General features: G+C 43.1%; 1 protein-coding gene across 1 annotated transcript in view; it reads right to left on the bottom strand.

The window, feature by feature from the left end:
* Positions 1 to 16,408, bottom strand: part of ddx20 (DEAD (Asp-Glu-Ala-Asp) box polypeptide 20) — a 32,010-nt gene that overhangs the window by 1,562 nt on the left and 14,040 nt on the right. The window contains 6 exon segments of the mRNA XM_078546431.1: positions 697 to 798; positions 1,776 to 1,881; positions 10,364 to 10,446; positions 11,050 to 11,108; positions 13,045 to 13,183; positions 15,624 to 15,766. Of these exon segments, the coding sequence (XP_078402557.1) occupies positions 697 to 798; positions 1,776 to 1,881; positions 10,364 to 10,446; positions 11,050 to 11,108; positions 13,045 to 13,183; positions 15,624 to 15,766 (632 nt within the window).

Genomic DNA, 16,408 nt, shown 5'->3' on the forward strand with positions numbered 1-16,408 from the left:
AGGAGGTGGGATAGTGGGATGCAGTTACTTTATGCTGGACACTTGTCAACTTTAGCCTGAAACATGCGAACATTTTTCAACCAACACAGTTCCTTCAAATAAAACAACTAAACAGTCATTTGGTTGTACAGAACTTGAGCATTACTGAAAAAGAGACATTTTTGTTGAAGCTTTTCGTTTTGCACTCATCAGGGCAATCGCAGGAAAAATACCAATGCCAGGGGAAACGACATTTATATTGTATGAGAAGAGAGTGCCGATTGGTTGGCAAGTGGTAGAGGGGTTGCTATGGAGAATGCACCAGTTGATGGTAACTGACAGTTAACTTCCCAACACGGTTTGAAAATTAAACTAGGCAGCTTGACTCTGGTCAAGAACTAGCGAATGGCTGTCACTTATTTTGTTTAGCTAAAACAGGTGCAACGTGTCTACAAGTTCTGTTTGCAAAGAACAGGGCCTTGCATATTAATATATGTACCTTCCAGTATAGCTTGAAAGCAATTAAACATCAACTGACCAGCTGAAACTTAATAATTAGGTTGTGAGATATTAAAAAGGGTACAAATAAAATATGGTCAATAATTTATTTTTAAAAATAAGTTTTTTTAATGGTTCAAGTGTGTAGTTACAACTTAGTGCTAGTTAGAAATAATTTAGAAGATTGCATTTGCAAGTAAATTCACTATCACCACCTACCAGGTAAACTCAGGAGCTGAAGATTGCAACGTTGTGCTATTAGCTCCAACTCATTCTCCTCTTCACCACGACAACAATAAGTTACAGCCAAGCCTTGAGTGCCTGAATGAATATCAAAGGAAAATTAAGACGCAAGATCTCTTCCCCCCCTCAGTTTCCAAAGGACTAAATTAATGCTATCTTAAAATGGCAAATGCTCCCATATTGATTTTCTCATTTACTTTTCTAGAGTCACTGACTATTGTTAGCATAACTGCTCTCCAGTATTAAGAGGTCCTTCCTTTATTCATGAACCTGGAGCACAAAGTTATTTGACTGCAAAAAGGCTCACAGCCAAACTCAAATGATACCTACTGCCCATAATCCCTAAAGACAACTTTCAGTTCAGCAACGACAGACAGGCAGCAAATGCTTATATAGCATTTCTCTCATCCTGAAACAGTTTGCAGTTAATTAATGACTTCTGAAGTGCAGTCAGTTATGTAGGTTAACGTGCCAGCTAACTGCATACAAGGCCCCACAAACAGTAGGGAGATAAACTTATCAATTTATCTGGTTTACCCACAGGATAAGTGCTGGCCAGGATATCAGGAGAACTCTTGCTCTTTTTTGAACAGTATCAGGGGATATTCTACTTCCATTTGAACAGAAGGCAGGACCTCAGTTTAACATCTCATCCAAAAGAGGGCACCTCTGACCATTGAGCACTCCCTTAGTACTGCACTGGGGTGTCAGCCTAGATTGTGTGCTCAAATCTTGAGGGTCAGACCCAAGCCCCAGTATTGCCACAGATTCAGGATGGGAAAGCCATTATTCACAGACCAGAACATCTGCACATTTATATAAAGTAACAAAGATGTTTACAGCAATAATCCAATATCCGTGTGTAGACAACCCCATAAACTCTGGCAGAATTTCAGAATGCCACAGCACACCTCAAGTACATGAGGGTGAAAGGAATAAAATGATATGTGGATAGAGAAATGAAGTAAATCAGGGAAGAGGCTTGTGTGGAGCATAACCACCACCAGTTGAGCCAAATGGCCCATTCAGGGCTGTAAATTCCATGTAGCTCATACCAAAGCGGCCAGCTCTTCCAATGCGATGCATGTATGTCTCCCAGTCCTGGGGTACATCAAGGTTAACAACCAGGTTCACTTTCTCTGCATCAATTCCTCTGGAAGTCTGAAAGAGACAACACCCACTGCTGTATAAATATCAAACACCTTTACACCATAATAAATCCATACACATCATACATTCCCACAGCCACAGGCTGGTGCAGCAGTGTCCAAACTTTTACATTTTTGTGGCAAACTTATGCAGAATCTCAAGGTTTGGGGCTGGGGCGGGGGTGGGGGAGAGAGGACAATGACGGTGCAGTCATGTTCAACACTGACCTGACTACTTGCTCACACACAAACGTTCCAATACCAGTCACCGGATTGTGAGTCTGCACAACAGCTAATTGTTCACTTCCCTAACGGAGAAGGTTAAGTCCAGTTGTTGCACCTCTGCCCCTGCCTCAATGACATGACTTGTACTGATAGAACTGGAAATCATCCAAGTGCTTTTTGCAGTTGAAGGAGCTCAATGATTTATTTAAATGATATAAAACAGAAAATTGTTTCATTACAATGAGAGCTAGGAATCTGAATTATGGATACATTTCTCCATTAAATACAGCATTGTAGAACTAATCAAAGACCCATCATAATCTGGTATCGCACATATAAGAGCACAGTACACATCAGGACACATTGGTCCAACAAATTAGGGAACAGTGGGTGCACTCCATCACTATAAATTTCAGAGTTTAACATCTCTTGTGCCTACTGATGCTGAAGTATTTTTTATTCTTTTTTATGGAACATAAAATTATGGAATATAGGAGCAGGAATAAGCCATTCAACCCATCGAGCCTGCTCCACCATTCAACATGATCATGGCTGATCATCTGCTTCAATGCCCTTTTCCCATACTATCCTCATATACAGGATACTCCACCTGCTGCACCTGCATGTTAGCCTTCAGAGACTTACTGATGAGGACACTTAGGTTCTTTTGTACATCTACGCTTTCTAATCTCTTATCATTTAGGAAATACGCTGTGCATCTCTTTCTCCTACCAAAATGGATAACCTCACAATTTTCCACATTATATTCCATCTGCCATATTCTTGCCTACTCACTAAGTCTGTCCAAATCCTCTTGACGCCGCTTTGCAAATTCCCCACAACACACATTCCCACCTAGCTTTGTGTCATCTGTGAGCTGGGAAATATTACATTTGGTCCCCACATCCAAATCATTGATATATGTGAACAGCTGCACCTGCATGTTAGCCCCAAGTACTGATCCCTGCAACACCCCACTAGTCACAGCCTGCCAACATGAGAATGACCATTTTATTTCTACTGTTTTCTGCCTGTCAACCAATTCTTAATCCATACCAGTATATTACCTCCTATTCCAAGGTGCTTTAAGTTTGCTAACCAAACTCCTGTGGAGGACTTTATCAAAAGCCTTCTGAAAATCCAAGTATACTACATCCACCGACTCCCCTTTATCAATTGTTAGTAACATTCTCAAAAAACTCCAACAGATTCATCAAACATGATTTCCCATTCATAAATCCACACTGACTATGCCCAATCAATTTATGGGATGTGGGCATCACTGGAAAGGCCAACATTTGTTGCCCATCCTAATTCCCCTTGAACTGAGTGGCTTGCTAGGCCATTTCAGAGGGCAGTTAGGAGTCAACCACATTGCTGACAGTCTGGAATCACATGTAGGCCCGACTGGGTAAAGATGGCAGATTTCCTTCCTTAAAGGGCATTGGTGAACCAGATGGGTTTTTACAACAATCGATGATAGTTTCACAGTCACCATTACGGAGAGTAGCTTTTTTAAAAAATTTAAGATTTGTTAATTGAATTGAAATTCCACCAGCTGCCACGGTGATGTCTGAACCCATGTCCCCACAGCATTAGCCTGGGCCTCTGGATTACTACACCACCACCACCTCACAAAGTCAGTGTAAAGGCACCCTAATTCAACAAGAGAGAGTATAGCCATTTGTTAGTACAGAATTTGAGTATTGCTGATAAAAGGAGACATGTCGAAGCTTTTCATCTTGCACTCATCAGGACACTTCGCAAGAATACCAATATAAGGGGAAAGACAACAATTTTTTAATTCGTTCATGGGATGTGGGCATTGCTGGCTAGGCCAGCATTTATTGCCCATCCCTAGTTGCCTTTGCTCAGAGTGCATTTTTAAGAGTCAACCACATTGCTGTGGGGTCACACGTAGGCCAGACCAGGTAAGAGCAGCAGATTTCCTTCCCTAAAGAACATTAGTGAACCAGATGAGCTTTTATAACAATCAGCAATGGTTTAGTGGTCATCGTGACTTTTTAATTCCAGATTTTTATTGAACTCAAATTTCACCATCTGTTATGGTGGGATTCGAACCAGGCATTACCCTGGGTCTCTGGAATACTAATCCAGTGACAATACCACTTTGCCCCCGCCTCACCATACTGTATGAGAAGAGTGCTGATTGATTGGCAAATGGACTCGGATTGGTATAGGTGTTGCCATAGAGAATGCACCAATTGATGGGGACTGATAGTTAACTGCCAAGTATCGTCTGAAATTTAAACCAGGCAGCTTGACCGATTGGTCAAAGCATTGCCCTGGGGAATGAGTCAACAAATGGCTGTCACTTATTTTGTTTAGTTGAAACAGCTGCAATGTGTGTACATGTTCTGTCTGCAAAGAACAGGGCCCTGTGTATTAATATATGTAGCTTCCAGTACACGCCAATGCACCATGCTGCAAGCCCAACTGGCAATCTTAAATTGGTGGTCAGCGTAATTCTTAGAACACTGAGGATTATTTAGCAAATGTTATCCAATCGCAGAGTCATATCTAATGTTGGGCACCGTGTTTTGAGCTTATTACTATATTAATACACAGGGCCTTGTTCTTTGCAGACAAACATGTACACACATTGTGCCTCTTTCAGTTAAACAAAATCAGTGATAGCCATTACAAAAACAAAAAATGCCGGAAAAACTCAGCAGGTCTGACAGCATCTGTGGAGAGAAAGACAGAGTTCACGTTTCAAGTCCATATGACTCTTCTTCAGAACTAAAGAGAAGTAGAAATGTGGTGAAATATATACTGTTTAAGGGGGGGGTGGGTGGGACAGGTGAAGCTGGATAGAAGGCCAGTGATAGGTGGAGGCAAAGGAGAGGTTGCAAAAGATGTCATAAACAAAAGGTTGAAGGGGTGTTGATAGTGGTGATTCTGGCTAAAGGAGGCGCTAATGGTGACATTAAGAGTAGAAAGCAGGATACCAGTTGATACCAACGCCCATCCAGGATCCTCCACCTCTTCCCGTCCCTCTGACCCCATCCCATCTTCTAATCCCAGCTCCAGCCATGTATTCACCATACCCCCTGACCTTCCCCTCTCTGATGCAGAACGTTCAGTGCTCAGCAAAGGACTCAGTTTCATACCCTTACACCCTCACCTCAATGCTGAACTCTTCTCCCGCCACCTTCGTCTCCGTGCTCAATTCTTTGGGCAGGAGTCCTCTCCCTGTTCAACGGATCCTCTTACCTGCCTCCAGTATTCCCCCTCCATCTGGGCCCCTCCCTCCGGCCTCTTACCTGCTCTTGATCTTTTCATTGAGAGCTGTCGGCATGACATCGGCCCTCTCAATTTCTCTGCTCCTCTCACCCACTCTAACCTGCCTCCTTCTGAACTTGCCGCACTCCGTTCTCCCGGGTCCAACCCTGACCTGCTGACAAGGGTGGTGCTGCTGCTGTCTGGCATACTGACCTCTACCTCGTAGAGGCTGAGCGCCAACTCGCAGACACTTCCTCTTACCTGGGCCATGACCCCACCACCGAACATCAAGCCATTGTTTCCAGGACTGTCACTAACCTCATCTCCTCTGGAGATCTTCCCTCCACGGCTTCCAAACTCAGTCTCCCAACCTCAGACAGCACACTTCTACCTCCTCCCCAAAATCCACAAACAGGACTGTCCCGGTGGACCGATCGTGTCAGCCTGTTCCTGCCCTACGGAACTCATTTCTTCCTATCTTGACTCCGTTCTCTCTCCCCTTTCCCAGACTCTTCCCACCTACATCCACGATTCCTCTGATGCCCTACATCATATCAACAATTTCCAGTTCACTGGCCCCAACCACCACCTCTTCACGATGGACATCCAATCCCTCTACACCTCCACCCCCAACAGGATGGTCTGAGGGCTCTCCACTTCTTCCTTGAAGAGGCCCAAAAAATCCCCATCCACCACCACTCTCCTCCGTCTGGCTGAACTCGTTCTCTCACTGAACAATTTCTCCTTAAACTTGTCTCACTTCCTCCAAATAAAAGGTGTGGCTATGGGTAGCCGCATGGGCCCCAGCTATGCCTGTCTCTTTATGGGGTATGTGGAACATTCCTTTTCCAGTCCTACTCAGGCCCCCTCCCACAACTCTTTCTCCAGCACATCGATGACTGTTTCGGTGCCGCTCCATGCTCTCATCTGGACCTGGAAAAATTTATAATTTTGCTTCCAACTTCCACCCCTCCATCACTTTCACATGGTCCATGACTGACACTTCCCTTCCCTTCCTCGATCTCTGTGTCTCAATTTCTGGTGATAGACTGTCCACCAATATTCATTACAAGCCCACCGACTCCCACAGCTACCTCGACTTCAACCCCTCACACCCTGCTTCCTGTAAGGACTCCATCCCGTTCTCTCGGTTCCTTCGCCGCAATCACATCTGTTCCGATGATGCCACTTTCCAAAACAGCGCTTCTAACATGCCTTCCTTCACCGAGGTTTCCCACCCACGGCGGTTGACAGGGCCCTCAACTGTGCCCAACCCATCTCTCGCGCCTCTGCCCTCACACCTTCCTCACCCTCCCAGAACCATGATAGGGTCCCCCTTGTCCTCACTTTGCACCCCACCAGCCTCCGCATTCAAAGGAGCATCCTCCGCTATTTCCACCAACTCCAACATGATGCCACCACCAAACACACCTTCCCTTCACCCCAATGTTGGCATTCCGTAGGGACCATTCCCTCCGGGACACCCTGGTCCACTCCTCCATCACCCCCTACACCTCAACCCCCTCCCACGGCACCTTCCCATGTAATTGCAGAAGATGCAACACCTGCCCCTTTAGGTCCCCCCCTCCTCACTGTCCAATGGCCCAAACACTCCTTTCAGGTGAAGCAGCGCTTCACTTGCACTTCCATCAATTTAGTCTACTGCATTCGCTGCTCCCAATGCAGTCTCTTCTACATTGGAGACACCAAATGCAGACTGGGTGACCGCTTTGCGGAACACCTTCGGTCTGTCCGCAAGCATGACCCAGACCTTCCTTTCGCTTGCCATTTCAACACACCATCCTGCTCTCATGCCCACATGTCTGTCCTTGGCCTGCTACAATGTTCCAGTGAAGCTCAACGCAAACTGGAGGAACAGCACCTCATCTTCCGACTAGGCACTTTACAGCCTTCCAGACTTAACATTGAGTTCAACAACTTCAGATCATGAACTCTCTCCTCCATCCTCGCCCCTTTTTTCAATATTTTTTTTTAATTTTTATATATATATATATATATATATATATATATATATACACATTTTTATATATATATATATATATATATACACACTTTTCCCCCACCTATTTCTATTATTTTAAAAATGTATTTCCATTCATTGTTTTGTCCCCACCTTTTAGCCTATTTAGATCTTTATCCCACATCAGCCCCTCCCCCCACCCCACCCCTACTCGGGCCATCCGTCACTTGCTCATCCTGCTTTCTACTCTTAACACCACCATTAGCACCTCTTTTAGCCAATATCACCACCATCAACACCCCTTCGGTCTATTGTTTATGACATCTTTTGCAACCTCTCTTTTGCCTCCACCTATCGCTGGCCATCTATCCAGCTTCACCTGTCCCACCCCACCTTAAACAGTATATATTTCACCAGATTTCTACTTCTCTTTAGTCCTGAAGCGTCATATGGACTCGAAATGTTAACTCTGTCTTTCTCTCCACAGATGCTGTCAGACCTGCTGAGATTTTCCAGCAATTTTTGTCTTTGTTTCAGATTTCCAGCATCCGTAGCATTTTGCTTTTATCTCAGTGATAGCCATTTGCTGACTCTTTCTGCAGGGCAATGCCTTAACCAATCAGGGTCAAGCTGCCTGGTTTAAATTTCAGACAATGTTTGGCAGTTAACTGTCAGTCACCATCCATTAGTGCATGCTCCATGGTAACGCCTCTAGCAGAGTCCACTTGCCAACCAATCAGCACTTTCTTCTCACAGTATAATTGTTTTCCCCTTAAATTGGTATTCTTGCTCAGTGTCCTGATGAGTGCAAGACAAAAAGCTTTGACATGTCGCTTTTCTCAGCAATACTTAGTGTGTTCAAGATGGCAAAGGTTCAAATGGAAGGGGAAACGAGTTAAAAGCTTAATTAGGAATAGACAAATAGGAGTGATAAAGCTATTTAAAATTATGAAAGGGTTTCATAGGGTAGATGTAAAGGTACGTTTCTATTTATGGATGTGGGCAGTGAGTTCAGGACTAGGAGCTTTAAAAAAGAGATAGTTACCAATAATCCAATAAGAAATTTGGGAGAAGCTTCTTTATCCAGAGCGAGAACGTGGAACTTGCTACCACAGGGAGCAGTTGAAGCGAATAGTGTTGATACATTCAAGGAGATGAGTACATGAGGGAAAAAGGGACGGGGTGGGAGGAGGTCAGACTGTGGCAGTTGGACTGAATGTCCTGTTTCTGTGCTGTAAGTACTATGTAAAGTCAGAGAATAAGTTTTCAGCCGAAAGATGCTTCATCGAAGAGAATTAGAAAGAGACAATTTTATACAGCACTTCATCACAACTCATACATCGTTAGCTGCTTCACATTCAATAAATTATATTCTGCTATTACCGTGGTGATGGATAAATGCAGTAGCAGTTTTGCGAATAACAAGTTCCCATATTGTCAATGTGATGAATGTCTAGTTTGTTTGTTTCTGCTGGTGCTGGGTGTGGGAGCAACATTGGCCAGGACACCAAGAGAGCACCTGGTTCTTTATATAGTGCCATGAGATCTTTAACACCCAGCGGATCAGGCAAAAATGGCTTTTGTTTACTGTACACCTCCAACAATGCAGCACTCCCTCAGTCGAAGTTACCTGTGGCCAATTGGAGTGGGGCCTGAAGCCATAATCCTCGTACTATAGGGTGTCAACAATTCAGCCAAGCTAGCAAATGGCTTTGAAGCTAATTAGACAACTCTGGAGACAGAAATCATAGAGGGAAATGGGGAGAACATTGGTAGGTGGGGTTGATCAACTAAAAGGGGACAGGCTTGTTTAGATCCAGCTGTTCTCAAAAATTGAGTGAAATTTCTTTGAGGTCTGCAAAGGCACCATTGTTGCTGACAAAGTTACAGTGAGAGATTAGGAGGAGCTCCATAGAACATTTTACCTGAGTGTGGCAAACACTGCAATAACCAGCAGATACCACTAGAGGATCTCTGGGAGCATTGTAAACACTACCTGCAGCACAATTTACAGTTTTTCCCCCAGGAAATAGCTGACAGATTCAGGTGCCAAATAAAGATCGTCCCTGGCCATTTGCTAAATCTTTGATACTAGCATGCTCTTTCTGGGTATAAATCATTGTTAAGTTATTCCTGGGTGCCTGACTTGTGAACAAAGCAATCTAAATACATGTCTGCGCTTTCAGGTAAATTCTGACGGAAGAACAACAGGGGTGTTCGTCCCGTTGTCCTGAGCCAATATTTACCCCTCAACCAACATCAGTAAAATAACAGATGATCTGGTCACTACCACATTGCTGTTTGTGGAAGCTTGCTGTGCACAAATTGGCTGCAACACTTTCTACGTTACATTTCTATTTTCTTCAAATAGTTAATTTTGAACTCTGTGGTACATTAATAAAGCATAATACTCAGATTAATAAGAAACGTGAAGGAGAGAAGGAGGAACTTATTTTTTTTACAAAGGTTATTAGATTACATTGTGCATTACAACAGGTAGTTGAGCAAATTACATTCAAGTGCACTTGAGATAAACACGAAGGAGAAAATATCAGGGACTGCAATTAAAAATGCAGGAAAATGGGATCGATGTGGATAGCTGAAACAGAATGAAGACCAGTGCAGCCAAAAATGGATAAACTGGCTCAATCTGTGCTTAGATTGCAATGGCCAATGAACAGGAGACTGCAATCTAAACTAATAAGGAAGCCACACAATAGTTTCCCTTTGTCTAATGTGAAGTGCATACTTCCCCCATAGGAGCACAATTCACTTACTCAAGCTCAAAGGGCCAAACTCCCATACCTCCTGCCCAAATAACCTCTAACAAAGCTACTGAAGGATTGTAATCGGGTCAAGAATGCAGCACAGCAGACAGAGTTGCCCACTGCATCTCCTCCGGTGAAAATTACCTGCTCTGCTAAGGTCATACTGGCTATCAAGGTTATCTGGGACAGTTTGAGAAGATTCCCAGCCCCCAGTGGCAAGACCTCCTCTCATGTGAGCCCAGCTGAAGGTTGATCAGGTGCCTCAGAAAACTCACCAGGTCAGTGGAAATGAGGACGCGACATTTGAACTGTTTTAGTTTAGACATGGCTTCAAGTCGCTGGTTCTGATTCATGCTGCCTAAAAAGGAAAAACACAGAACTGAATAGAAAGTAACAACATATTGAAGGCTGTAAACACCACTTAAAAAGAATGTCCTCTGGATTAATGAATCACATTTATCAATATATTTCCTTTCGCAATATTAGGAGAGGAGGAAAGAGTTGCTTCAATGGATTCAACAGCGTTCTTGTGCCAGTTTGAGAACTGATTTTTCCTTGAATTTTTTTCTTTTAATGTCTTAAATACAGTAGTCAGTTTCTTATCAAATTAAAAATAATTACAATTAAAAATCTTAATGCCCTTACGCCTAAAGAACCAGCTTAATTTTTGGCACCTCTTCAAAGGCCTTCAAATGGGGGCAATTAGTAGAAACTCCCAAAGGTGATTAATCCATCTGGGAGGGATGGGGATAACTTCTAGGGTAATATTTTTTAATCTAGTGCAAAAGATCTTGGAACCTCAATTCATCCTAAAATTGAGATATTTGGCAGCAGTTATGCTGGTTTCAGGTGAATTGCACCAGAAAAGAAACAATACAACCGAACACAAAATCCAGGTCCCAGTGTGCAATATTTGGAACAGTCTAGGAGTTATACATCGGAAACACAGAACATCACTCACCTGAAATACAGACCGCAGGAAGTCCTTTCGAGGTGAGAATATCTGCTAGACGTTGGGCCCTATTACAATACGAAAGGCACAGAATTTACTGAGTGACATTTCAAAACATTTTATTTAAATATTCTTGAACAAAAGCAGAATGTTTATTGATAAATTAAAACGCTTTAGTGTCTTTCAGGGTAAAGACATCGTAGAAGAAAGGTTATAATATTCATCTGTCTGTTGTTAAGCTATTTATATGTGTTAAGAAAGATGGTTTCAGTTTTGTTTAGTTTTTTTTGTGAACTTGGTGCCAAGAAGTCTGGAGGGCCTCCTAGCAAAATGGTCAGGTTTTCTGGATTTGTTTGTATCCATGAATTTAATGAGGTTTTACAACCCTTGAAGTGAAGAGATGGGTTACAAAGGGGTTTGTGTTTCTTCCCCAAAATCACAAAAAACTGTGCTGTTGCCTAGCAACCGAGGCCCAGTGACACACAGGGAAAGACAAAAACGTGGTTCAGTGTGCGCGTTTCAGAGGGGGAAAACAGGAGTTCTAAGCTCTCTGATAAGAAATACTGCAAGTCTGCTGGGGAATTCAGTTTAGGGAACTCATGTATTTACCCTGCAGTTGAAGTAATAGAGAGTTTGAGCGCAGTTTTGGGTGTCTCAGGGAGATAAACCAGTTGGGGTACAAGCATCTAGTGAATGCTCAGAAATCCGCCAGAAGAAAACTGTTTGCAACTAGGCCAGTCCAAGCAAGAAGACTTGGTGTCAAGATATTGGTAAATCTTCACTGGGTTTGTGTGCCTATAAAGTTATTGCTGGGACAAAGGGAACAATGTGATTTGAATCATTTTCTGGTGTTTGGATTGAGATCTTTCCAACTTCTTTTGTCTGGTGTGATATAATTCATTTTTCCTTGTTTAATAAATGTTTTATTCTTTAATGTTACAAGTTCATCAGTAAACTCCTGTGAATTTGTTCAGTAACTTTCCTCCACGGTTTCTTAAAAAAAAACAAAGTTAGAATCTATCAAGCCAGGTTTCACCCTGGGATCGTAACACTGTTTACAGTGGTCCTGACTCTCAATCAGTAAAGATATTGTCTCCTCTCTCCAAGCTGTTAATTTACCCAGGTGTTTTGACAGGAAGAAATAAAAATTGAGAATCACAGGGAGATGATTTATAAAACACAGCTGGCAAAATCTTTGACATAAATGGTCCCAGGGAGGCCAAGTCAAACATAATTCTACACCGTTCGAGGGACATGCAACACCTCCCTGAAAGAAAGACCAGAAACTCATCACGCAAAAGAAACCACTGCCCACACCCCCAGATACAAACCAACAGCACTCTAGTGAAGTCCACTACTGTGCTGCACTCCATTACTTACTACTATGATTGTCCAAACCAGCCACTGCTGACAGCTATGTTGGAAATCCGTATTCAGCCAGTTTCTTGCATAATTAGTTTTTGGATAAGGACATCTAGTGGAAAATTGTTTCAGCAACTAAATACATCTCTATCCCATTCTCTGCTTTACTGGAACCAGCAAAATCAAGGGCTAGATATATTAAATTAAGCAGGCTGGGTCAGCACGAGGGGCTAAAGAAGCTGAGGTTGTTCTCGGTAGAGTAAATAAGAAACAGTTTCCAGTGGCAGAGGGGTCAGTAACCAGAGGGTACAGATTTCAAGTAAATAGCAAAAAGATCGGAGGGGCAGGCAGAGGCAAGGAGATAAAAAAACTATATGCAGCAAGTTGTTGTACAGTAGAATGCACTGCCTGAAATAGCGGTGGAAGTAGGTTCAATAGTAACTTTCAAAAGGGAATTAGATAAACACCCGAAAGGGAAAAAATTGCCAAGCAATGGGGAAAGAGCAGGGGATGTGGGGCTAATTGGATAGCTCTTCAAACAGCCCGCACAGGCATGATAGGGTGAATGGCTTCATCCTGTGCTGATATGAATCTATGATTTTACAACCACACTCAGAGGAATGCTGAATTTGTCTGCTGTACCTGCTGTGAAGATTAGAAAAGACCAGGGCTTGGTTGAAGGGGATCTTGCTGAACAACTCCAGTAAATGTTGCATCTTCTCCTCAAAGATCTTGTGTGGAAGTGGGTAAGAATTTACAACCTTATAGAACTGCTTCAGCCCTGTTAAGATAGAAATAGAAGTTTGCATTTAGAAGTAAAATACTGGTGTATTCTATCACATGCAGTCACAAAAGATCAGTGCGTCAAGAGGTTTAGAGCGCTGGTGCTAAATGAACAAAAGATATTCTATTTAGAATAGGTTTTTATGGTGGGCAATGAATATTTTCATATAAATACTCAAACCCCACTGCTCAGACTAATCTGAAAGCAGAAGTACTGGTCCTAATGTCAAAAAGCTCCAAATACTCTGTCCAGCCCAAGTTTAGAAGGGCAGGGTCATAGGCTCCAACTGTATTGGGGGTGTTCTTCCACAGCTCAGTTGGGCACAGGACATAAAAGCATTAGCACCGAGGCAATGTTCAACCAAGTAAAAATGTCAGCCGTGGTTCAGTGGGTAGCACTCTCGCCCAAGTCAGAAGGCTGTGGGTTCAAGACCCACTCCAGAGTCTTGAGCACAAAAATTCTAGGCTCACACTCCCAATGCAGGACCGAGGGAATGCTTCCATCGGAGGAGCCAGCTTTCAGATAAGACATTAAAATAGAGGTGCCGCCTGCCCCCTCAGGTCGATGTGAAAGATCCCATGGCATTATTTTGAAGAGAGGCAGGGGAACTCTCCCCATTATCCCTGTCAGTGCTTATGCCTCAAACAAAAAAACCCAGAAAGTGCTAGAACCACTAAACAGATCAGTGGAAAAAGATGAATATTTAGGTTGTGAACTCCTTTTAAGATCAATGTTAGCTCATCTGTTTTGTCCACTTGTGTACAGCCTCTTCTTACCCATTCCCTCCTCCCCACACCCAGAAACAGCTATTTGATGGATGAAGAGCTGACACTCTGAAATCCTTTCAAAGGTTCATCATGTAAAGCTGTTGCTGGCACCATTTGCAAGCAGATTAAAGCTCAAGGAACACACTGGCGAAGATTTTGTCATAGGAGTGAGAAGTGCTACACCCCCAACCTGCGACAAATGAAGTTTAAATGTTACTTATTTCAGTAAACACTTGAACCAAAACAAAAAAAAAAATTTCCCCCCCTCTCCATTGGGTTTCCTCAACTTGAAGACTCTCACTCCTTACCTTGACTGACACCCTTCAGTAACCTCAATGAAAGTAGACAACAGAGGCATGTTGCTGAAGTTTTCTCATCTTGCATTCATCAGGACAAATGCAAGAATGCCAAATTTCAAACAGTCACAACAATTTACACTACAAGAGAAAGACAGACAACCTTCAGCGGTGTATCAGCCAAGGCTAAATACTGGCAGGCTATATATTTTTTTAAGAACAGAATATTTTATTTTCCACTCAACTCTAACTGGGCTGTCACTGTGGTTGCATTGCTGAGGGGATAATTGCACTCTCAGAAGTGAGACATTAAAAGGAAGGTCCTGCCCCAACTCCTGCAGTTATTGCTAGTTATTTCATACCATTAATCAGAGCACAGCAGGGAGCTCTCCCATGTTCTGGCCTCAATAAATAACAAGCAAGGGGAACAAAATAGGAATCACGATTAACCTTACTGCTGTTTGCGGAAAGTTGCTGGATAGAAGACTTGTACACCTGCCAAAGTAATAACATTCACCGCACTCCAAAAGTCATTCATTATTCGATACTCACAGTTCAACAACGCAATAAGGTGCTATAAAATCCAAATGCAATATTAAAAAGGCTAGTCTTCCACTTGGTCAGTGATATAATGAAGCAGACAAATGCCAGTGAATGCAGGTATGGAAAATAAAAATCACCACTGCACCTCCCAATTACTAAGCGCCCAGCTTAGAGTCTTTGTCAGTTCAGTTAAGGCCAATTTCTCCTCTCGTCCTAAATAAATAAGAGGCACCACTCACAAGGACTGGGAATGTTTGGGCACCTATTCTGTAGTTGTGGGCTGCTCTATACTCAGGCAATTGATGAAACGAAGCCACATAAATGGAGTTACCATACAGATACGTGATGTATTTGAATGACAGAACAGACTCGAGGGGACTCAATGGCTGATTGCCATTTTTATGAGAACAGATTTAAGCAAACACAGTCAGGTAATGGGTAGATGAGGTGCAGAGTAAGGTTCCTTCTATAGTGGCCCAACAACAGGCCTGAAATACAACCAGAAAGAGTAATTTAACTATCAGTGTGAAGTCATGCCATCGGCCGCACTGACTGGCACAAACTTAAATTTTAGGAATTTAGTTTGTGACTATTCAAAAGGTCACCTTCAGAAATGGAGAAAGGAATTGCACACCATCAGTGACTGCTGGATTCAAAAATCAAGTTGCAGAGGTTCAGGGGCAATGTTGTGGCAGACTGCTTTACTGAGTCCACTGGATAAGTTCAAAAATTCCTCACCAATGCTAATTTTGAGACTTCTTCACATCTGCCACCTCTACTGCAATTCTCACACTTCAAACCATTAAACAGTGGAAGTTGAAGAGGACTCACCAATGAGTGCTGGATCAGTGGGGTTGAGTCGGACGAAGCTGGGATCCCTCATGTACCTCGTTAAATGATGGGCCAGTGACTCTGGGTATGTGGCAGACAAGGCCACCATCTGCTTATTTGACGGCAATGAGGAATAAATCCAGCTACAGAGGAATAAAAAAGCAAAATCTTTAGGGCCTTTCCCTGCTGCTCCACAAGCGCTGTAACTGCTTAAAAGAATCAATGTAAAGATCTGTTTGGACTTGCGGAGATCAACATTTATTCTACAAAATCTAACTTGAATGAGCAGGTAAATTTCAAAATATATTTTGCAATAATATTTGAAGTGCTGTATACCAGGGACTATTTCAAGCACGAGTGGTCAGGATGAAGTGTCTTTTTCTATTCATTCATGGGATTTGGGCGTCGCTGGCTGGGCCAGCATTTATTGACCATCCGTAATTGCCCTTGAGAAGGTGGTGGTGAGCTGCCTTCTTGAACCACTGCAGTCCATATGGTCTAGGTACACCCGCAGTGCTGTCAGGGGGTAGGGCTTTCCAGAGTTTTGACCCAGCGACAGTAAAGGAACGGCGATATATTTCCAAGTCAGGATGGTGAGTGACTTGGAGGGGAACTTCCAGGCAGTTCCCATGTATCTGCTGCCCTTGGCCTTCTAGATGGTAGTGGTCGTGGGTTTGGAAGGTGCTGTCAAAGGAGCCTTGCAGTGCATCTTGTAGATGGTACACACTGCTGCTACTGTGCATCGGTGGTGGAGGGAGTGAATGTTTGTGGATGTGGCGCCAATC

Source organism: Cetorhinus maximus, chromosome 8 (genome assembly GCF_964194155.1).
Source record: "Cetorhinus maximus chromosome 8, sCetMax3.hap1.1, whole genome shotgun sequence".
Classification (NCBI taxonomy): Eukaryota; Metazoa; Chordata; class Chondrichthyes; order Lamniformes; family Cetorhinidae; genus Cetorhinus; species Cetorhinus maximus.